At 40.8% G+C, this 24,798-nt stretch overlaps 1 protein-coding gene across 2 annotated transcripts in view; it reads left to right on the top strand.

The window, feature by feature from the left end:
- The window catches only part of LOC150075719 (glutamate-gated chloride channel-like), a 713,240-nt gene extending 688,831 nt beyond the window's left edge, over positions 1–24,409 (top strand). The window contains exons 7-9 of one of the 2 annotated variants that reach the window (XM_090387634.1): positions 7,971–8,105; positions 11,983–12,407; positions 22,043–24,409. In XM_090387634.1, the coding sequence (XP_090243760.1) occupies positions 7,971–8,105; positions 11,983–12,407; positions 22,043–22,270 (788 nt within the window). In that variant the 3' untranslated portion in view covers positions 22,271–24,409. Of the gene's footprint in view, positions 1–7,970; positions 8,106–11,982; positions 12,408–22,039 lie in introns of both variants that reach the window. The other variant, XM_090387633.1, reaches the window with a different exon arrangement.
- The last annotated feature ends 389 nt before the right edge of the window (positions 24,410–24,798 follow it).

Below are 24,798 nucleotides of genomic sequence, written 5' to 3'. Positions count from 1 at the left end.
AGATTATTTCTCTCTCTCTCTAAAAACCCCAGTTTCTGGGGGAAAACCTTGATATCTATGCCGGAAATGAAAAAAACTCATTAAAGTTCCTCGCGTCATCGACGGGATTCGAACCCTGGCCTTTTCCACCTGGTGAGGGGAGGACGGTGAGGATACCACTGTGCCAGCAATCTACAATGCTCGAAGAAATTCATATCTGACCGTATCGTAATGCCCAACTCTCTTTCCTCCACTACCGGCTTCAGTTCAACTCTACCAAGTGTATAAGTTACTTTGGGGTTGCTGTTCCCCAGGTGCTATACCATACACTTTGCTGGATTAAAGCATAGCAGCCATATTTCTGGCCATCTCTGAAGTCTATCTAGGTCATTCTGAAGAAGCTCTGTTTCGCGGCAATCATTAACTACTCTACCAATCTTTACATTATATGCAAATTTACACTTCACGCCCTCTATGCTTTCATCGATGTCATTTATGAAAATCAAAAACAACAATGGTCCTATTACTGATCCTTGAGGACCCCCACTTCTTAAATCAACCCAATCTGAGGAACAATCAATTATCACAACCCTCTGTTTCCTGCCCTCAAGCCACCATGCTATCCATCTAAGGATTCTCCTTGTGATTCTAACCTGTTCCAGCTTATAAAGTAACCGCTCATGTGGGACTGAGTCAAATGCTTTGCTAAAATCCAAATAAACGACATCGAAATTATTCCATAAGGCCAGCTCTTGAGTGACCCTGTCAAAATAGCTAACCAGATTATTTAATCATGATTTTCCCTTTAAAAAACCATACTGAGTATCCTTCAGAATTCTATTTCTGTCTAAGTGATCCTGAATTCCACCCCTGATCATAGTCTCCATGATTTTCCCTGCTACTGAAGTTAGACTAACCGGCCGGTAAATTCCCACTTCACAATTAGAACCGCCCTTATGTATTGGAAATACATTGACACTTTTCCAATCCAACGGAATCACTCCCAGCGATGCTCTCATAATTAGCTTGAATGGTTCAGTGCACTTACCTGCCGCCTCCTTTAAAAGTATAGGATAAATGCTATCAACTCCAGGAGCCTTATTGACCTGTAGGCTCGACAGTTTTTTCATTAAATAAATGTGAAATTTCACCATCATTAATTACATTTTTTTCTTTCAACTACACTTCCATAATTTCTCATTGACGTGAAGAGTTTTTCTTCTGTAAATATCGATGCAAAGTAAATGTTGAGATCAACTGCAACTTCAGCTGGTCTATCTAATACTGTCCCATATCCTTTACAAAAGGGTCCAATTTGGTTTGTCCTTCTTTTCTTTGTATTTATATATGTGAAGATGTTGATGTGATCATGCTTAGCTGAGCACAGATGAAGGAGTGCCTTTATTTTTAGCACATGTGCTCTGTGAACTGTGGCCGTGTATTGCAGGTTGCAACAGAGTACAGATTTCGATGTCGTGTAGATCTGATGAGTTGGCCCACTTCAGCAACCAGAATCCGAGGCCCCATAGTTTGCTGAGCCTGGTGGGTGGTGCTACAGACCAAATTTCCAACGCATAGCAGAGCATACTACAAAAGTAAGATGCGAGGTATTTTCCGATTATTTGCTTATTGTGCGTTTTGCACAGATCTATATTCATTCCGCAGAATGCTCTCAGCGATTTGGAATAATGAGCTTGGATTTGTTGTTTATAGATGAGGTTGGCATCAAGAATTACTCATAGGAATTTGACACTGTCTGTGGGAGTCAGAACATTTCTTGCCAATTCCCGGACGTAGAGAAGTTGCAGTATCAGCAGAAGTCATTCGTCCTAGGTAGAGATGAGATAGTTTGACTTCTGTGGATTAACTGACAAGCCAAAATATTTGGCATAGTTACAAAATGTATTTAGGTATCTATTTACAGATTCAGAGGAGGTTTGTCTCTCTTGTGAGTCACCAACACGGCGTTTGCATGCAAAGTACATTACAATATCATCAGCATACGAAAGGAACGCTGCAATTTGATCCATTAGTAGAACGAATATTTCTGCAAATAGCAAGGCTGAGAGAGAGAGAGAGAGAGAGAGAGCCACCTTGTGGGATCCCTATCTCGACGCTTTTACAGACTGTAATGCCATTGCCTGTGAAGTGAAACCTTCTCCTAGATAGCAGATTATTGAGGATCATCTCGAGCATATTTCCGGATATCCCGTAGAATCTTTCAAGTAAGGCAAGAAGGAGCGTCATTTCGACTGAGTCGAAAGCTGATTTCATGTCCAGAAAGGTGTGAAGATCTTTGTTGTCATTCCAGGCATGAATGTTGTGGAAGTTGATAGCCTAAATAAATTTAAGGCTCAGCTGGACAGGTATTTCGAACGAACGGAGGAGAGAAATGGAAGTGTTTTGTTTTTTTTTTATTTTTTGGCTGATGCTGCATATGCTTGCTTTCTTGCATCATATGACTCTACTAATGCTAATGCTAATGAAGTATTTTATGTGATAAGGACTGTAGGCAGGTTATAGTAGATCTATCAGGCATGGCATAATGGATATGTTCGGGCCTATGCGCAAAGATTGCGATTGCTACATCATTATAGATGACTTCTCGAGGCATTTCAGAAAGGGAGAGACAATTGATATTGGCCTGAAGTTAGCCGGTGTTTTTGCATATGGCATCTTCGGAACTGCCACGACTCTGTACGACAACCAGCTTGAAGGCACCTGTGCAAATTTGAGTACTTTGTTGTAGAGTTGAGTGAGTCTTTGCTGATAAAATAAAAAGCAATTTTACGACTTAAAAGAGGTATTGCATCAATTCCTGTGGTGGACTTGTCAGGTAGTGCGTTTATTATTTTTATTAGCTGTTCTTCTGAAATTTCTGTATTACTAGTAGGTGAAGAAACGTTAAGCGCTTCGTTCCAAGGATATGCTTCAGACACACAGTGACCTCGCTTAAAACGCAGCGCATGCTTACACTATTCCTGGACATCTAAAGACAAGACAGAGGGGTGCAAGTATGACTCGTGGACCACACATTTTCTCCTGGATAGCCGGCTGTTTATGAAATTGCCAATAGCTGATTGTTTACTTTTCTGGAAATCCATCCTTGCTTTGAAAAATTTGGCGTATGAGGTTTGTGAAAGCGACTTCTTGCAGTAGGCGTGAGCTGCCTGTTTTTCCCTAAACAAGCCAGGAGGTCATTTCACCATGGCTTTGAGTGGGGGCTAAGGATGCATGTTTTGGACATTGCGGACTTGCAATGAATTCCATCCATCTCGAAAGCCAGTAGGCAGCCTCATTGACGTTAAGCTCAGCCAGTAAGTTCCTTGGGTACGTTCATCCTTAGGTGCTTGCAATGATAATATGGATGGTAGCGATCGGATCTTGATCGGTCGGGAGGAAGTTCTCAGTTATGGTCACTATTTGCTTTACTGAACTGTTTGAGAAGATTTGCTGCTGGCTGGCATCGCCATGTGAGGGAGGAACATGAATAAGACCAATGCCCATTTCGGGCATGTTCAGTGACAGTGTATCTAGGAGCTCCTTTGTGGCTGGCAGTGGAAGGTTAAAGTCTCCGAGAATGATGAGCTATTGCCGATGATTGATTGTGGATGACAGCCATGCTGTCAGATTAAGAACACAATCCTCAGAAACCGGTGGAGGAATAAACGGCACACACAGAGATCGACAAACCAGCAATTCTGTAGATTCCAATAACTGCTTCTATGTCATCTCCAGTATAAGTGTCAATCTGTCAAAAGAGTTCACTCCCCATAATTAAGGGGAGTGAACTATTTTTGACAGATTGCTATGCCGCCACCTCTACTCCCTCTATTAGCAGCCAGCGTGTGAGAGCCAAGATTTGAGGTGAAGATAGCTGTTTCTATTTCACATCTGGGCCAGGTTTCATTCAGAATGACGAAGTCGTACGCTTCGCAGGAAAATAAATCAAGTAGGCCATCTAGTTTGTTTTTGACACTGATATCCTGATGTTTTGTAGGAAACATCGGATATTTACCTCCACAGATGGTTGTAATATGATGAGATTACTCTCCGAACAGTATCTGCTTTTCATATAATGATCTGGAATCTTGTCAGGTACCCATATTGCGGTCAATGTGCCCTGTTGCTGAATATTATAACTGATATGCGACAAGTCTGATGTTTGCTCATCATATCCATGCTAGACATCCACGAATTGCATCTGCTCCCAGATATAATTTGGGAGACTCTGCTAGAGATTACGGGCAGCTATGCTGGCGTAGTTATGCATTGTTGGGGAATGGGGTTCGGGCTTGATGCATTCTTAGCCTTTAGTCTCCCATAGTATGGCATCACCAACAGGCCTCTGGGCCAGTATTCGGCATTGAGATGTTGGTAATTGGGCCCATCAATCTGAATCCTGAAGTAGGCATAAGAGGAATGCTTGGTATGGAGTTTGAAAGGCTTACCGGGTATGCCTATTTCCTTCAATAGTGCCTCTATTTGTTCAACTTTTGTCAATGGATCCAGCCTCCTAATGAAAATATTCGCGTGAATATTGCTGGTCGCCTAGCGATTTCGTATTCTGAGGCTAGTATTAACTACTCTCGTGCCAATCAAGGTGGTTTTGCTGTTGGCCTGGATATGCTTGCATCGGTGCAGGCCGGGCTTTTCGGATATCTATCCGAAAAGCTGGCACCATTTCATGATTCTTGTCTTCATGAAACCGAATTTATATTGACACTTTCATGAACCGCCGGCTGTGCACAGGCAAACATGTGTGGTCAACAAGTCATACCTGCATCCACATAGCCTTGGATGTCCAGGAATGGTGTGACCACGTGCTGCGTTTTAAGAGAGATTACAGAGTGTCTGAAGTATATCCTTGGAATGAAGCGCTCAACGTTTCTTAGACTACCAGCACCATCGAATTTCCGAAGAGCAGCTAACGAAAATAATAAACTCAGTACCTGAGAAGTCCACCATAGGAGCTGACGCAGTACCCTTTTTAGTCTTAAAATTGCTTCCTGTTTCTTCAGCAGAGAGCTCACCCACCTCTACAACAAAATATTCAAAGAGGGACAGGCGCCTGCATGCTGGTTGACTTACAGACTAGTGGCAGTTCCAAAAAAAGCCTCATGCGAAAACATCTGCTGACTTCAGGCCAATATCAATCGCCTCTCCCTTGCTGAAATGCCTCGAGAAATGCATCTATAATGACGTTGCACTCGCAATCTTTGCGCATAGGTCAGATCATACCGTATAGATCTACTATAACCTGTCTACAATCCTTATCTCAGAAAATACTTCAAGCCGGGAATGACAATGAGGACCTACACACCATTTTTCTGGACTGAGGTGTGATTTGGACTGAGTCGAATCTGCATTCGACTCAGTCCAAATCACACCCCTCCTTGCATTACTTAATAGTTTCTGTGGGATATCCGACAATACACTCAAGCTCCTCAAAAGTCTTTTGCTTAGGAGAATGCTTCACCTCACATGTAATAACAGCACAGTCTGTAAAAGCGAAGAAGTAGGAATGCCACAAGGTGGTTCTTTCTCAGCTCTGCTATTTTCAGCAATATACATTCCAATTATGGATCAAGTTCCACGTTCTCGTCGTATGCTGATGATATTGTGTGTTACTTGCCATGCAAACGCCAGGTTGTTGATCCATAAGAAACACAAACCTTCTCAGAAACTTTAAATAACTACCTTAATACTTTCTGCCAATATACCAAATTTTTTGGTCTTTCAGTTAATCCCCCAGAAGTCAAGCTATCTCATCTTTTCTCCAAATCGCATGACTTCCGCTGATACCTTACTTCCGGAATTAGCAGGAAAGGTTCTGACTCCAACAGACAGTGTCAAGTCCTAGGGTAATCCTAGGACTTGACGCGAATCTTACTTTTATACAACAAATCCAAGCCCAGCATTTCAAAACCTTGCGAGCCTTCTGGGGAATGAAAATAGATTTATGCAGAACTCACAGTAACAAATAATCAGGAAATACCTCGAAACCTACTTAGTAGCGTGATCTCCTATGCCGTGGAAGTTTGGTCGGCTGCACCTCACACCAGCCTGAAGAAACTATGGGGTCTAGAATTCTGGGTGCTGAAATGGGCCAACGGGTGACCTCACCAGATCTACACGGCATCCAAATCTGTACTATGCTTCGAGCTGCAATATACGCCTGCAGTCCACAGAGCCTATGTGTGGAAAATAAAAAGCTTCATCTGTGTTCATCTAAGCATGATCATATGAAGGTTTGTCCTTGATTAGTGCTTGTAGAGGGGCCACTGTTGTATTTGGGTCTAGTCTCGTGGCAAAGAGTCTCACTTTTCCTGGTGCTGCTTTTATGCACGAATTTTTGTATGTTCCAGTGATGAAATCATACTGAGTTTTTCGGAATTGGCTTTCAGTTGGGTTATTGCTTTGGTTCCTTGGGGCCTCCACGTGGTTTGGTCGGACAGTTCTGTTCTCCGTAAGTCGGGAAGGAGCTTGGTGCCTTCTCATATGGGTCACCGCTGTCGTGCAGCCGTTCACATTCCACTAATTAGCGCGATTCATGGTGGAAACTGTCTTGGTGTAAGGTTCGTTGTTCTTGGATCATAAACCAATGGAAAGCTGTAGACCAATGGACCAATGGAGGGACGAGTAACATACGTCGTCTACTAGTCTGACGTTCGTGCCTTGGTGTGGCGGACGGCCGGCGAAAGCTATCCGCCGGAATGTATCGTCAGGACAATTGTTTGTTTTCGACAAAATCATGAACGTTGAGGTCTATCTAAATGTCCTGAACTGTACTGCAGTCACAAGTTGTGACAGCACGTCGGCAAAGGCCCATACCTTTATCAGTAGGATAAAGGTATGGGCCTTTGCCGTTCTATTTACACTACGGCACCACCACCACATAGGCCAAAAGAGTTCAGAGATAATCATTTTGAAGAGAATGCAGCGTTGTTCGTATTTTGCAGTCACGTGACTCAAACTATGGTCAATTTAAACTCGTGTGCTACTGCGATAAAGTCATGGGCCTTTATCCATGTTATCCAACCTTTAGCCGTTATCCAACGCTCCATGTTATACTGCTAGCGTTGTGAGCAGTATGACATGGAACATCGAAATTTGGACTGGCCAGTCCAATTCTTCGAAGCTCCATAATTTTAAACATTTGTAAAATTGCTATGTGATAACAAAGAGGATTTTACACATTTATATAATGGCTATGTGATTAAAAATTAGCGCTCAGTCTTTAAATTAAGTAAAAGGTTTAGCTATTAGACCTCCTCCCCATCGGGTTTTAGATATCAACAACATTTTTCATTAAAATGCGTGAACGTGAATGTCTCAAGGTTCAGAATATTTTATAACTGTCAGACAAATGGAAGTGGTTTCCGATCATTGTTATTTAGTCTCATGGACGGATTGATTCTAATCTGATATTAGCATACTCCGATGCCACCGCGAGTAAATGAACGACTGAAAGAAACTGGTACTCTGATATCAGTGTATTTTTTAAAAACTGTAAAACTAAATAAAAGTGATAAAATAAACTGAAATTAATGACAAACTTAAACTTGTAAACTAACAGACAAAATTATAGACTAAAGTAATGACAAGCTTTCCAAAGCCTAAATTTTCTTTATCAGGGAACGAACGTTGCAACACACACACACACACACACACACACACACACAGTAAAGAATGTGTGGATTCCAAACATGACGACGTTTCGAACCCACACATTCTTAGATCAGGAAGAGAGACCTAAAGAACGAACCCGATTTTAAATTCAACAATAAACTTTGTTGATGTTAACGCGTTACACATTTCTTTATATCATCACATGTTAACACACAGATTGGAATACACTTACACCTAACAAGAATTTCCTAGAACTCGTACGGTATTTCTTTAATGAAATCAGTTTGCACGTTTGTCTCGTAAAATCCTAAGCAAATTTCATGGCATAGTAGTAAAATAAGTTTCTTTTTCATCTCCAGATGGCTATACAACTGAGGACTTGGTGTTTCTCTGGAAAGAGGGAGATCCAGTACAGGTCACCAAAAATCTTCATCTTCCCAGATTCACCCTGGAGAGGTTTTTCACGGACTACTGCACCAGTCGAACCAACACCGGTAAGCATTGCATATAGCTCTTTCCGACGTTCAGAGTTTCCCACAGTGATTATTTTATCGAGTGAGTGTGCTAATGAATAACACCTTTCGGATCAGGGCAATCGCACCTGATGTCGTACTTTTAAGGACAGTACGCCATCTCATCGGTTCCTAATCGAGAGCATGCCTTCTCATCGAGATTGAGTCCGAATTTGTAGACGAAAAGTATAAATACAGTGTCTGTTAGGAACAGCGTTCAATTTGATAATTAGCCAAAAAATTACAAATTTCTGACGTTTGACTACCCTATCCTCCTTGGGATCTCTTCTAGCTGCACGATGCTCGAAGATTAGGTTATCCCATTAATAAAAACTACAATCTTTGATTGCAAGTATAGTACGATAATTATTTTGTTTTGGCAAAACTCTGCTGTGAAATAGAATTCCACGATGTGAAATTGTTTCAATTTCAACAATTTTCCTCACATATCTCTAAATGCAAAGCGATTCTCAAGTTCTATCGGATTAGTGAACAGACTTCATTCTCCCAGCGGAAGGCTGTTAGGGGTACAGCATATGCATAAATTGGCATGAAATTTCGTTTGTATTAGTGGCATGAAAGTGGATTTTTGGCATCATGCTCTTCCAATTACTGGTGCCTTTCCAATCAACAAGTGCTGCTGCTGCATTATGCTTTTAAACTTCAAGATTTTCTCAAAATGTTTCGCTGAATCCTTGTATATTATTTTTTTGTCCGAGAGAATCTGTGCCTTGAATATGCTGAACTATTTTTGGTTGAAAATAAATCCTCGCTACTGATGGAATGTTTCCGGAAAAATTTTATTAAAAGTGCGTCCTTGACTTCACATCCGTACAAAGTCAATGAAATCAGTGCTGAGAACGGGGGCATCGGAGAAATTTCAGAGGGATACTTAGTCAGTGCATAGCCGAGTAGCCAGGAAAGGACGGAACGCAGTAGCACACGAGTTTAAATTGACCATAGTTTGAGTCACGTGACTGCAAAATACGAACAACGCTGCATTCTCTTCAAAATGATTATCTCTGAACTCTTTTGGCCTATGTGGTGGTGGTGCCGTAGTGTAAATAGAACGTTTCTTTTACTACGAAAAAAATACCTTAATAGAAAAAGCAGAAAACAGATCCGCACAGCATCTAATTCGGAACTCATATCTAAAAAAAATGAGTATTTTTCATTTTCCCGCGCTAAATGAAAAGTTTTTCTGAAAATCTTGTTTTTGGGAAAAAGATTTCTGAAGTCTTGTTAATGCGCAAAATTTCTATTTAAATGCTCAGTTATTTCAGATATTGACACAAGATAATGATAGAATTTAAAAATGTAATGTGTAAATTAACTCTCGAAGGAGAATCACATCTCATTCAGATATTTCGAAAAAATAACCATTTTCTTGGCCCACGAAACCGTCAGATAACGTAAGTAATGATGGCACCTCTGCTATAGTTAACGAAATTAATTAATGTAATAATTGATCAATAACCCGGTCATTACACACCAAAGAAGTAATTCAAAAAGCGGAAGAAGCAGTTTTTTAATCAGTGCATGCTAATATAATTTTATCGCAATGTCTAAGGATTGCTTATATCTGCAATAGTAATAAAAAAAATTGTTCAGCGGGCTTAACAGCGTTGTACGGCAGGTTGATCAATAATAATTTCCCTATCGCTTACCTGAAATATCATTTCAGGAAAGCGATAAACATAATTAATTTCAGAAATTTGTTTTCTGAACCTATTGTTTTAATATAATTTTCAATATAATTGTCACATTTATTGCCATGTATATATGTAAATAGGATACACTTTGCATTCTTGGTGTCTTACGGCGTAGAAAACTTGTACCTACCTGCTTGCAAATTACAGTGTATCATTTATTTTTATTTTATTTTATTTTATTTTTAATATATAGTTAAATTCATTTAAATTTACCTAAGTTCACGCTGAGATAACATGCAAATTCAGCTCAGGGTCCTACTATAGGAACGGGTTTGCGATCCTTGCATACCCGAGCCACAACTTATATCTTGTAATGTCTTTAAACTGTCCTACACTCTTTATTTTTATTTCTCCGAAATTATTAGGGCAATCCGAGGACGCAGGAGAAACTATTTCTTATCTATACCACTATTTTTCGCCTTTGTGGAGTTCAGGTTCTATTATTCCTACTCCTTTAGTTTTTCTTCTTACTATCTGCATGTTTCTCTATGCGTTAATTTATTTATTTTTACCGTATCCATCACATAGGGGGCACCACATATTATTTTGACGACTATTACATTATGTCCTAGATACGGTCAAATGTAGTATGTATTATATATTTAATCTTATTTTAATCATTAAATTACGTTCTCTGTCGGGTCAACGATGATTAATATATGCTTACATTTGTATTTTACTTATATTTCTTAACTTTGATTGTAATATTTCCAAATTTTCTTAACTTTTATTATCATCTTTCGATTTATTTATATTCGATTTACATTCGGTCTATACTGGTTTATATTTAGTTTAGATTTAAATTACTTAGCATATATTGATCATCACAGAAACAGAGAACCTCTTGTCGTTTTTTGCCTTCATTCTGGGTGGTTGGCCCCAGTTGAAGTCATCTAGATTGTCGGTAAAAAGCGATAATAATTTTTTTTTGCGTTTTCTTAGGTTCCTGATACTATTATTATTGGATTGATTTGCTTATTCTAATGGTTCTTGATATTATCCTTAATATTCTATAGACATTATGGGTGTATTGCATGATTGCTTGCAACTGCATTGACTCATAAATATTATTTACATATTAGTTACAGTTATTGTCGTTTTAACTTTCTTTCTTTACTTTTTTATCAATAATTATATATATATATATATATATATATATAAAATACTGTACTTAATACTATCGCCCACTGAACAATAACGTAAACAACTTCGCTAGCTTCAGACAGATGTTACTGGGTGATACCAGTCCTCTCTTCAACAATAAATCCTGCTAGAATAGCAGAACACACGCACATGCACACATAGAAAATACCGCTGGAAACACAACCCCTTATACAGTTTTTAAACTATTTCTTGCTTGTTCTAGTGTGCATTGTTAGCCTAGTCTTAATTATGATGAAAACGTGACGAACAGTTCCCTGAACATTGTGGGTTGCTAATTTATTTCCTATGAGCAGCTCGCAAGGTGCAGAGAGACTGTTCGCATGGTCTTTATTGGATGGATGCACTACATCAGCTACAAAAACCTCGTCCAGTTCTTTAGAATCTGGCTCGATCAGAAACGGCTTTGAATCTATAAACCTGAACTTTTTAATGTGGCACCGGTTTTACTTGATTTTTCTATTTTAAAATTACGGGAAAAAACTGTTAAAATAATTATTTAATCCGTAAACATGCGTATAATTAGTAATTGAATTTTCTTCGTTTTTTTTTTTTTGTTTTTTTTTTTGTTTTTTCTACGTGTAATCCTGTATTGTGTAAACCAAACAAATCAAAGCGCGTCCTTCTAACCATTTGTTGTGTCCCAGGGGTAACCATTACGTGATAATGAATTGATATTTTACATATATGCATTCTGAAAAAAGAAGTTTGTTAATTATACTCAACTTATGTTTGGAAAATTGTATTAAAACCAAGCTTGAAACGTTAAGTTCTAATTCTAACAATAATTTTAGAATAATCAGAATAATAATTATCTTCGAAAATAAATAATTTCGTTTTAATATATTTATTCATATTTGAATTTTTACAGTTGAGTTGCATTTTATGGAATCTAGTTTCCGTGTTTGTTAGACTGTTTATCTCACGATAATCAAGTTCTTTTGGCACCTTTCCTCGACCTCTCACTCCTGGCATTCTTCTTGCAGGTGAATACAGCTGCCTCAAAGTAGACCTTCTCTTCAAGCGAGAGTTCAGTTACTACCTGATCCAGATCTATATCCCGTGCTGCATGTTGGTGATCGTCTCCTGGGTCTCCTTCTGGCTCGATCAGAACGCCATCCCGGCCCGCGTATCGCTCGGGGTTACCACTCTACTGACCATGGCCACGCAGACGTCGGGCATTAATGCATCTCTTCCACCCGTGTCATACACCAAGGCCATCGATGTGTGGACGGGAGTGTGTCTTACCTTTGTGTTCGGGGCGTTACTAGAGTTTGCTCTGGTCAACTACGCGTCTCGAAGCGACGCCCACAAGAAGAATGCAAAGGAAGCCCAGAAGAAGCAGTGGGAGATGGAGCACGCAGCCCTGGAGACGGATCACCTGGAAGATGGAGCCACCACCTTCGCCATGGTGAGATGTTTCAATTCAGTGTTATGTTGCCAGTATTTGTGTATGTCCTCTGTTCACATTCTATATTTGTGTATATCTCTCTATACGCATTCTGTAGTTGTGTATGTATGTAGGCCTATAGACATGTCTGTATGGAGTGAAATACACAAGGTGATAACGCTCTTAAGTACGAATGCAACGGTTTTCAGCACATCTTTTATCTGTGTTTTGATTTTCATCCAGATGATTCCCAAATGAAATGACCCGAATGATAAACTGGTTAAGAACTGTGCGCAAAACCATTGCAGCACATTAAAAATTATACAAGGGTCGGTCGCATAAGTAATGCCGCTTTGACCATAAAAGTATAACGACAAAGCTATAACAATGAATATGGGAAGCGTGTATACATTATTCTCTATATCTATCTTGTTTATCGATGCATTTTTCCAATCGTTCTTTCCAACTCACGTATGTACTGTGGAACATTAATAATGTATAATGTGGAGCATTATACATTATTCGCCTATTGAAGTGGTCTGTGACTTGCAAAAGGATTCTGTTGGGACTCTGCTTTGGTACGATGTAAGTCTTGTGGGGTCCATTCCGTCGAATTCTGCTAGCGCTTTCGCATACTCTTCTGCTTTTCTGGACATCGCGATCTTGTCTGTTTGCACTTCGGCTGCTCTGGATTGTAGCTCTTGTTGTTTATCCACCAATTCTGGTTCCTTTATGTAAGTATTCGTTATTGTTTGTAGTTGCTTGCTCACATCCCGCTTGATTTTTTCCAAGGTTTCAGTAGCTATCATGTTCGTCTTGACTGTGGTCCGACTCTAGTCTGCTATTCGCTGTTCGGTGGCTTGAACTGTCGAAAATCGTTCAGACCAATTCGTCGGAACGATTTTCGACAGTAGTTTCGTCTTGTATACATTGCTCCACTGTCGTCCGCGGGAGACTGTCTCCGACTTTTCAACTGACCCCTCTGCCTAAAGCCTGAACACGAGTGACTTGAGAAATTTTATCCAGAAACAGTCAGTACTTTTGTTAGCGAATCAGGTTCGTGTTTCTGTAGAAGAAAAGAAGAAATCTTTATTGTACAGTAAAGATACAATAATGTGCCCGCCACATCCAGGAAGCCAGGGGCTTGACAATGATATAGGGTAATATAAAAACATGTACAGTATAACAAAAAAATAACATAACATGAATTTAACTTAAAAACGTGGCATTAACCATTCTATAGATATGAGTATATACACAGTTCTGAGACAGACAGTACACCAAGGTATGTACACGTTCATATGTACAAAGCACATATTTCAGATTATTCACAGAAGACAGAATATTTCACATGCATTAAGTTGTATACGGTTTCGCATTTTCTTGTGAAACAGTAAGTCGGTGTGCCTGCGACGTGCCGTTCTGCGCCTCATAGCAGATAGCAGGTGGAGATATCGGTATTAGTCGACATCAGGGGCCAAACAAAAGCGGAACAATTTCGGCCAACGAGCGCCTGTAATTGCAATCCGAAGCGAATTTCAGGAGATCAACTCCGATCGTTAGCAGGGCTTGTGTTGTAGGAAGTACTTGGCCATTTTTTTTTCATTTATTTACACACTCAAATATTATGTACAATCTCAAGAAACATATACAATAATTTATATACAATTTTATGTACATTTTCATTCTCATATATAATTACCCTAGCATATAAATATATATTTTGTTCACAATACAGTTGAGGAAACACAGTACAAAACACGTGTGTGTGTGTGTCCTGGTGTCAAGGGTGGCCCCTAGGCATAGCCCATCTCCACCTAGTGGATCCGTATTGAATGTAGGACCTCTGCAAAGGAGCAGCCAACACCTGTGCAGCTGCTGTCTGGTGCCTGTCCCCAGGCGCGAGTAGCCAGGCCTGGTTTTTTTTTTTTTTAAACCTTTTACATGCCAAAGTGCTCGAAATCCCGCACCCACTGGAGGTAGTGCAATACCAGTGGGTGCCCGCTATCCCGCTCACAGGCTGCCCAGGCCTGGGCGCCCGCAAAAAAAAAAAAAAAAAAAACAAGGCTAGAGCTCCAAAAACCCATTGAAGTCACACAACCAAGACTAACATTTTTAAAGAGACCTGCAGTTATCAGGAGCATTATATATCAGTTATCCTATTAAGTTTAGCATTAACAAGGAAATCAATTGTTAACATTGATCACTATTTACATTACAGTAAGATTTACCAGTCTCTGTTTGACAGTTCTAGCAACAGAATTTGAGCATTATTTACAGTCGTTTTTACAGCAACATTAGTTGTTACTTACCAATCGTTACATGTATTTCTGTTTTGTACAATTGTAAAGACTGTCCAGTAGTCTAACTGTTCAGGAAATATATATTGTCTCATTTAATTTCTTCCCCGGAGGAATCTGAGCTTGTAGAGTAGGGCTATAGAAGTTCCACAAGGCGATTTCCATGTAGAAAGTTCACATGGTATTCCTGAGCTTTAGGCAGGAGAGGAAGTTCCCAGCATGCATTAAAGCACTCGCAGTAACACTAGCGTTCTTGCAGAAGGTTTTTCTATACGTGTAGCTATAAATTATCAGTCACAGAGCAGAAATTGGAGTTTTTTGTGTTCAGTTGGCTTGATGGCATTTCAGATTATTTCAGGATTCTTCTTATAGGGAGAAGATCTTATTTTATTTTATTTATTATTTTTTTTTAAATAAGATTTCATAAGAGAGAAGTGTGTTCGGGTGCACAGAAGTATGGGTATTCTTAACTGTACGGATAAGCAATTATTTACAATTCTTCAAGGTTAGCTTCCTAATAATTTAGGCCCGTTTATACACAAAGCTTCTCAGTGAGCCGTCCAGCATCACTTAGAGGAGAAAGGGGTCTGTCTACCTGTCATTCCCTGTTGCGTTGATGGCTATCTTCCGATATGTTCTTCCCAAAAGTGAGTTAATCTGGATCATTATGACACAGCAGTAGAGTTTCTAGCCGCAAGTCTTTTCTTGAAAACTGCCGCAGAGAACTGTTGAAATGTAGTGAAGACATCAGAATTTTCGATGAGCAAATGTACATTATTTTCTGAGAGATTATTTATTTTACTCAGCAGTACCTGTCTTTCATTCGAATAATCATTACATTCAAAGAGAACGTGCTGCCATGTCTCAGATGCTCCGCAGTGACAGAAAGGATCAGGCTCAAGGCTCCTTTCGAAAAGTTTAGCCCTGAGCGATCCGTGGCCAGTCATTAAATATGAGGTAGTCATGCTAGGCACAAACCATTTTGAGACTGTGGGTAATGATGCGAATTCAACATTTGAAATGTATCTTCGTGTGACTTCACCATGTTCACTTTGAGCCCATCTTTGCTGCCAAACAGTGGTGAGTTCCTTCTAGAGTCTTCGTTTTTCCTTTTATTCTATTCGTAGGGTCTGTTACAATGTTAAAAATATTTACAGAAATTCCTTTTTTGAGATTTTTAGAGATCTTTATATCTCCCTGTAGGAGATATAAAGATCCAAAGGCGGGGTTCCTGCTAGAACTTGTAGAGCATTATTGGACACTTTCCTAGGAGCTTGTAGAAGTGTGAACCACGCAGAACGCTGTAATGAAAGAAGTTTAGTCCTGGTCTTAGTTTTTGAGACCCTCCAAAACCAAACACCTGCTGCGTACGCATTAATCGGTAGGAAGATAATCTTATAGTATAAAGACAACGTCTTTTTGCTGAGGTCCCATTCTTTTCTGGAAATCCTTGCAATTCCAGCCGTGAAGTTTTTAATTTTCTCAGAAATTTTGGATACGTGAGTATGAAAGTTTAGTTTGTCATCGATTGTAAGTCCCAAGTACTTGGTGCTGGATACGTAGGGGATTTGTGAGCCATTTCGGATAACTCTGGGAGGTCTGCCATAATTAAATTGCTTTCGAAAAACCATGAAATTAGTTTTTGTAGGGGAAATTTTGAGCTTATTTAGATTGGCCCAGTTGGATAAATCATCCAATATTGTTTGGATCTTTTTTTCCAAGATTGTTCTCGACATTCCAGTAACGCCAACCGCCAAGTCATCTGCATATGCAATTTTTAGGCAATCTCCATTTTCCTTTGTCAGCCATTGGTCTAAGACTGCATTCCAGAGGAGAGGCCCCAGGACTGAACCCTGCGGGCACCCTCTGGAAACGGTCGTGCTGTAAGTCAGGTGTTTGGCACAAACCTTGATCTGTCTGTCCTGAAAGTATGATCTCATAATTTGGTAGATACGATTATCACACATGGCTGAACGTAGCGACCCGAGGGCGCTCTCCCACCAGAGGGAGTCGAATGCGCCCTCGAAGTCCACGAACATCACCAAGACATACTTGCTGTGAGAATCCTGGATGTATTTCAGAAGAGAGATTATAGCGTCTTCAGTCGAGTGACCCTTTTTGAATCCGTATTGATGATCTGAGCACAATTGTCGGTCCGATAACATGCTTGCAATTCTGGGAGAAATTAATCTCTCAAAAAGTTTCCCTAAGTTAGCCAGGAGGGATATTGGTCTGTACGCCCTTGGGTTTGTTTTGACTTTTCCAAGTTTATATAAAATTTTCAGTAGAGCTGGTTTCCAGGGTTTGGGAAAAAGTCCTTCGAGGAAGCATTTATTGTACATATTCAGTAGAATATTGGGAAACAGTTTAAAAAATTTCACAATTACCAAATTCTCTAGCAAGTCGATGCCAGGCATTTCTTTCTTATCTCCTAGTTCCACGAGAGTAAAAAGGCAAACATCGGTAGATCCAACATAATTCTGGTTTTTCCTCCTGATCTCTGCCTGTTCTGGAGTATCACAGTGAGGTAGATCCTTTGGAAACAAATTATCTACGATCGTTCCAACAGTAGAGTGCCAGTCTGTGGTTATTACTAATTACAGTCTGATAGATATCTCCACTTATCAGTTTATTCCTCATTATTTTATATAGGATCCCCCAGGGGTTGGTATTCCCAACATCCTTGACCAAGTTTTGTCAGCAGGTCCTCTTACTTGCAGATATGGCTCGATGGAATAATTTTCTTTTCTCTCTATAACTGTTTTTCAGCCTTTCAACGTCCTCGTTAGAAAGATGTCTACTACGCTGATATAAGCGTCTGGCTTGTTGACTTTGAAGCCTCAAATCAGAAAGCTGAGCGTTCCAACATGGGACTGAAGGCTTTCTTATATGTTTCCTTTTAGTTGAGTTTGACATAGCTATATATAGATGTTGCTGAACAGTGTCTGCATATTCTGAAGCCGATAGTTGGTTTAATGCTTCAGCATCCTCCCCATTAAATACCGTACACAGATAATCCTCGAATTTTTTCCAGTTGACTTTATCCATACGGTATCTTCTTAAGTCATGGACAGTCAAGTCGTCATTGTGTTGGGAGTTCTTTGATATGTTGAACGTGATAGCCCTGTGATCGCTGTTCACCAAGGAGGGTTTCACGTCCCAGTTTCCAGTTTTGTCTTCCATCCTTATGGAAGTAAGTGTGACGTCAATGTTTGATTCTCCGTTGGTAGTGGAGAAAGTAAATGGTTTATTTTGTACATTTTTAATACAAAGGCTATGAGGTATGAGGTATGAGGTATATTGAGGGTCTAGCGGCTCCTGGGATTTCTCCCATCTCCGCGAATGTTCTATGTATCGGTGACAGTACCCTGTCAAAGCCAGAGATTTAGAAGTGTGTGGGTCATGAGTAGTGTTATATGTTGTGCCCATTGTTTATCCGGCTTATTGGCCGCCAGGCCCCTAATGGGACCAGACGTTGTCCATACCTCGCCACGTGGAGGCTAGCCGGGTGTTACCATTGAGTCAATTGTACTCTGGCTGGTCCTGCCACTTACTTTCCTGGGATTTTAGTGGCTAGGACCTAAAATAAAATTGGAACGACCGCGGTTGATTTTAAATCACTTACATTAAAGCACTAATATGGGGTTGACGCTGAAAGCCTGTTTCTGAAGTGCCTAAAAGGTTGGGCGAAATTTTTTGGTGTATTTAAATTTGGACGTGTAGGGCTATACGCTGTGCAAGAAAAAGTGCTGGGAGGGGAGAATGAAGGCTGGTGGGTGAAATAGGAAGAAGAGGGTCGATAGGGTAGGTGACCCCCAATTTTTCAGTGAGGCATGCCCATGACCCACCAGAGGGAAGAAATGGTGTGGCAGGGAAGAGAGGCGACAGCAAGCCGTCACCTCCCACCCCTGCCGGGTGTGGGAGTAAAAGAATTGCACTGCACAAGAGAGTGCAGAGCATAGAGCCAATATGGCTCCGTTGAGGCAGCAACTTGGAGTTCTCTATCTTCGTTGGTCTTCTCTGTCATTGGTAGCCATATTTTTCCTCAGCTATGAACACTGGTCAGGTCCATTGTTGGTCTGTTAGCTATGGCTGTGGTTCTCTTCATCATGGGAAGATCCGCAGCTCCATGGGGTTATTCTTGCGATCGCTGGTTTTAGATGATTAGTAGTAAGCAGGTTCCTGGGCGAGGTTCTCCTTGAGTCCTCTCCACGCATGTTCTGTGTTTTTTTTTTTTTTTTGTTTTTTTTTTACCTTCTGTAGATGGCTATCAATGTTTTACGCCTACCAAATAGTTTTTGGGCATATTCCTTTAGCTCCCTGTATTCCTCAAGTGAGTCCAATAGATGTGATTCCAAGTTCTTGGGGAGGTAGTGTATTGCAGTGATCAGTCTGCACCTGAGGTCCTCATAATGGGTGCAATCATAGATAATGTGCTCCCAGCACTCAAGCTCCCCACAGGCACATCTCGGATCCACCTCAATCCCCACCTCAATACAAAGGCTGTGAGCCATAATTAAATCTTCAAATTGGGCTCCCCGAGGATCAGTGAAGCCACTGTTCCAGAACGTCGATTTGGCATTCAGGTCCGCCGCCACCACCAAGTTATTATTTGCGAATTTATCACAGATCTTGTCCAGTAGGTGCAATGCTATATGCACATCTTCTGAGGGGGGGACAGTATAGTGAACTTAGGTAGAAAGAGATGGAACTAGAGGATACGAGGATACAGGTAGCATTCGCTGAGCATTTTCCTGTAATCGCAGTAATAACTAGTTCGTTATTAAACACAACAATTGCAGTTTTGGGTGGGGGATCACAAGTTGCTATGATTCTTGGGTAATTGGGGTAGCCCATAATTTTATGCGCTGTTCCACCTGCTTGGGATGAATAGTATGGTTCCTGTATACAGACAATGTCATAATTATGTTCTATGGCTACATTTCTGATCTCATCAGCTGCGGCTCGAGAGCGCTGTGCGTTTATCTGTAAAATTCTAATTGTGTCTGTATTTTGAGAGTAGCCAAAGTTGTCTGCTTGTAGTTGTATTATCCATCAACGATACGCTTATTTGCTAGTTCCATCGCTTTTAAAAACTCGGGGCACTTTCCATCCCTGACTGAGTGATTGAAGTCCTTTTTCTTGCGTTTACAGTTTATGCATTTTGGTGATTCTTCTTTGTTGGGGCACTCTGCGAAGATGTGACCCCCATTGGCACAGTGACTACATGACACGGTTTTATGAGAGCAATTTTGTGCAGAGTGCCCGTAGGCCAGGCACCTGAAACATTTGTTAACTACGGCGAATTTTCTGAACTTATGCGATGTAATGCCTAAGTATATGCGATCATTTTGAAGTAAACAGTGGCGAAGTTGAGGATTGAATCCAATCACCCAGTTAGAAGTACTTGGCAAGGTAAAAATCTGTCACTGACCTTCAGCCTGTTCCGCTGTAGCTGAAGAAGAGGGATGGCTCTTAGGGAAGGAAGTGGAACATGCTGCTGACATATATCCCAGAAGTTAGGGGAGTTGATCTTGCCAACCAGCATTTTGACGGTGGTCACAGTTCTCCTCATGCGGATTATTTCCGACCATAGAAAAAAGTTTGATTTTCTCATTGCATATCTGAGTATCGTCTTGTTTCTTTCTTCGAACTGAGAGTCTCAAAAACCTGTTTATGTTAATGCTTTACTTCAATTAATTTTTAAGAAAAGCGAAATATTAGTGTTTGTAAAATTTGTTTTCACAAATAATCAATAATATTTTCATCAGAATCAATATTTTCTCCAAGTTTTAATCGAAATTTTATTTTAAAACGGGCTATCAGAATACATATTTCTTCGGAAGGATTCGGTCGTAAACCTCCCCTCGTGGTTAGCGCATTTGGTAAAATCGCCGTTTTCACCACGCTGGCTGGAAAAGATCTAGGTTCGAGGTCCTCAATGATGATAGGAATTTTTATTTTATTGGCTTTTTTCACAATGTGACTGAGTCCGTCGGTCTTAGGCAAGGGTAGCATGTTTTTTTCCGACCATAAAACATACGAAATTTACAGACAATATACAAGGGGAAAAATGACGTTGGTCGATAATGCTCCTAAAACGCAATAGCAACAACAACCTCGTAAAATTTCAGTCTATTGTGGATTTTCTTCTTTGATACAATACAATGTTCTTTCTTTCATAAATTAAATTTTGGGCTTAAAAACTTTGTGGTTTCCCAAAAGCGAATAGTTAGGTTTCTTTCACCAGTTGTCCACATTCTATTCCTCTTGCAGAGATATTTTTATGGCCCTTTTTCTTTTTCCGTTCTTCCTCTAATTAATCCTCTGTACATTCGCATTCGCGGACAATGACAGCCAACAGAATTCAAATGGAATATCCTCAGGTTTCCTTCTTTTGGCTTCTGAACCAGTATCATTTGGCTGTTTGAGAGTAACGTAGGCTCCAACAACCTTTAACATATTTTAATGGCGAACTTTAGTTCGCCATTAAAATATGTTTTCCAAGTTGGGGAAATATGCTCTTAAAGACGGCATGATTAACTTCTTTGCTGCTGGTGTTTGCAGTGATTAGCCCCGGTACTGATACTGATACTATCTGGTGGTACTGATACTGAGCATCGATGCATTTATGCTCTCCCAAGCATCCAAGCATGGGAGAGCAAATCTCCTCCAAGCATTTTTGACTGTTTATTCAGCCATCCCCATATTCCTCTGGTCGACGGATTATGTGAAGATGAAGTTCGTAGGGATCAGTTCCAACTGCCAAGGAATGATTGTAAATGAGATGCCATTAAAGTCATATACCGTATATCTAATAGCGATTATGGAAATAATTATTTATTTTAAATTTTAATCATTATAGCTTGGTTGCGGGAATAACTTTATAATTGAATATTTGTAAAGTAAAACAATATTTAATAGAAAGTGATACATCTTCACTCCAACCACATGAAAGTAATTGGGTCTCGCTGTGGTTGCGCGTGCAGGTGATCGCTAAGCTATCACTGTTACCATAACATGGTTGAGTTTCTGCTCACACAAGCTGTCCAGGAGTCCGTTAAAAAATCAATTTTAGGGTTAACCAACTCTCATGCGCCGAACACCAAAAAAGCATCCTTGATCACAGAACACTTTCCTCTGAACCAGCTTGTGTTGGCAAAAGTCAATAAAGCTAATGTGGCAAATGGAAGTGGCCGCACGTTACTCGCCATTGCAACATCACGAGTTCCTCGTCCAGTCTCCCACCCCACAGATTTCTGCTAATTCTCTCCCAGTTGCAAGTGCAGACTGTAGCGCACGGCCACTTCCCCGCTTTACCAGTGGAGATCACTAACTTTCTGTTTTTCCCAGAAGCCCCTGGTCCATCACCACGGTGACATGCACGCCGAGAAGATGCGGCAGTGTGAGGTCCACATGAAGTCTCCGAAGGTCAACCTATGCCGACGATGGCTGAACAAGTTCCCTTCTCGCTCCAAGCGCATAGACGTCATCTCCCGCATATTCTTCCCGCTGATGTTTGCCCTCTTCAACCTGGTCTACTGGACAACGTACCTCTTCCGAGAAGACCGTGACAACGAGTAACTGCGACCACCTCTCCTTCCCCACCCTCCCAAGTGACATGACAATGGCCGGCGGAAGACGAACTGCATCTCTCGAAGTCATGTAGTGTAGAAGGGACCGCACACCCGTTCCTCAGACTGCTGTAAGATCGGCAAGGACGCTGTTCCAGTGCTGGGTCCTCGACAGGCCCCACAAGACGTGAGCGACTTTGTCCGTTGTACAGATTCTGTCTGTTTCCCCAAAGACACGCGCGCGCGCGCACACACACACACACACGTAGTAATAACTTTCTCAAAGTGATAGTTTATAGTACCTTTCGTCGCCAGAGGTAATGCGGACAGTCAGCGGCAGACGTAGCGAGTTCCATTCCACCCTCTTTCTTTGTTTCCATGGGAGCGACCGAAATCAAAACTGAGGAGACCCAAGATGCGTCCATTACATAATCGTAGACCGTGTTCGTGTATGTGCGTTTGTCTGTGTGTGTGTGTTGCGTTCAACTACACAATTTGTGCCAACCTGCTGCCATCGCTGCAGAACTCCTCATCGTAACCGGTTTGTGGTCGCAGTTCAACTGTGGCAGCAGTTCAAATTCCTTACTGAACCACTCCTCTGGAACCAGTAAGCTGCCCATCAGACCTCGGACAGCACTCGAAAGAAGCGAACTGTCAAATCTTGGATCGTTCGAGGTGCTGAAGACGACGACTTCTTAAAAATTACCTGTGCGAGTGTAGTCGCCACTGGGAACTGTGCGGTGTTGCTTCTCCACCCCCTCCCACACGAGTGGGGGCAACCGTGGTGTATATACTAACCTGCAATAAGCTCGTGCATAGGCCTAACCCTACAGTCATTTCTTCTTTCGTAGTTACTAGCCTGGTCTGCCAGTATAAACACAACAAACTGTAGACTCTAGACACGAAGTAGCTGTTGTGTGCATGTATGCGAGGGCATCCTATCTTCCATAGCTATCAGTATTCTCCGATTACTTATTATGTGACAGCGGTGGCTCCCACGAGCCTTTGTTTATAAACTCTTGGAGACTATTGTAATTTAGACATGACCCTGATGTGGCGTGTTATGTTTGTTATAACCGGAGCCGGATAGTTCTGTAATATACGTTAAATCGATAGTTTTTTTTTTGCTTTCGGAATTTATTCCAGATTGACCTTTGCTTTGATTAGTTTTACCAGTTTAATTAACGCATCAGACAGCGAGGGAAATGAATCCACTTACCTTTGCTAACATTTCTACTTTTCATACGTATTACATAGAAATGAAAATGTTCCACGTGCGCGCCCTCACGCCCAATAGTCGCAGCTCGGGAAAGAACAGAAAAACGAGAGAAATTCACGCTCACCAGCCAGCTCGCCATTACTTCTTTCCTTAATCTAGTACATAAAGCGCCCTCTGCAATGTCAATTAAACTATCCATAAATTCGTTTCTGTTTTTACAGAGAGGTGACATTTTTTGAAGTCGTATGTTCATCCTAATAATTGTATGAAATTCATTTTAATTCCTTCTTATACAAAATAAGTTTTAACTCGTTAAAATTTTATTAAAATCCAAAGAGATTTAACATTCAAATTGTGATGACCATTTCGCTGTCGCAGTGATCAGTTTCTTTCATGATTCGAAGGTCATGTACCTGAACTGGTGTGCTTCTTGGAAGTTTACCTCTTCCTCTTAGTCACGAAGAGGACGCAATAAAAATGCCAGGAAGTGATAATATTGGAAGTGGTGCATGCGTTATGGACTGCAGTGACGTGAAATCCAAGTAAGGTAAGAAAAGAATGTTCCGTGCTCGATGCTTCTCATTTCTTTTTCCACAGAAATGTTTCAGTTGGTGTGTCTTCTACTTCCTCACCGCCCAATTCTCATCTCCACAGACGTGTGCCTCCAGGAATGCAGACCGTTACCCAAAGGGATCGATCTGTCGGTATGTGCAAATAAAGTAGAGTTTCAAGGCACGACAATCAAATAGAAATTGTGTTGGTTTCCCAAGCTGCAACTATTAACGCCATATCAGATTTTAAAACGACCACCCGTCAGTGTTTTAAGTTTATAGGTCTGTTATAGGAAGAACGTTTGTTCTAAATCTTGTGCACTTGCCTTTGAGCAAACCGTTCTGTTATTTCTCTCTCTATCTCTCTCCCTCTATCTCTCTCTCTCTCTCTCTCTCTCTCTCTCTCTCTCTCTCTCTCTCTATGGACGAACTAATTTCATTCAAGTGCAGGGACTCTGAGACTCACGATACTTCCGGTGTTCACCTTCACCTCATTAGGGCGGTCATATATAGAAATACAAATTTATCTCTCCGAGGTGGAATATGGATGCAAGAATTTAGTCCTCAATACGGAGGTAAGTTTATAGGTTTCTATGTTAAGGGAAGTTCTTCCTAATGTACGAATACATGCCCCGCTGGAGACGAGTCCCGAGAATAAAATGTTGCTTAGTTTAAGAAATGTCTGTTATCGGGAGATTGTATGAAGAAATGTTAAGTTTGCTGTTGTATTGCCGTGTTTGTTGGTATTCACAGGATGTTCTAAGTTGC

This window comes from Mastigoproctus giganteus, chromosome 13 (assembly GCF_048544385.1).
Source record: "Mastigoproctus giganteus isolate SK-2022 chromosome 13, ASM4854438v1, whole genome shotgun sequence".
In the NCBI taxonomy this organism is placed as follows: domain Eukaryota; kingdom Metazoa; phylum Arthropoda; class Arachnida; order Uropygi; family Thelyphonidae; genus Mastigoproctus; species Mastigoproctus giganteus.
This window is presented reverse-complemented; position numbering and strand designations above follow the sequence as displayed.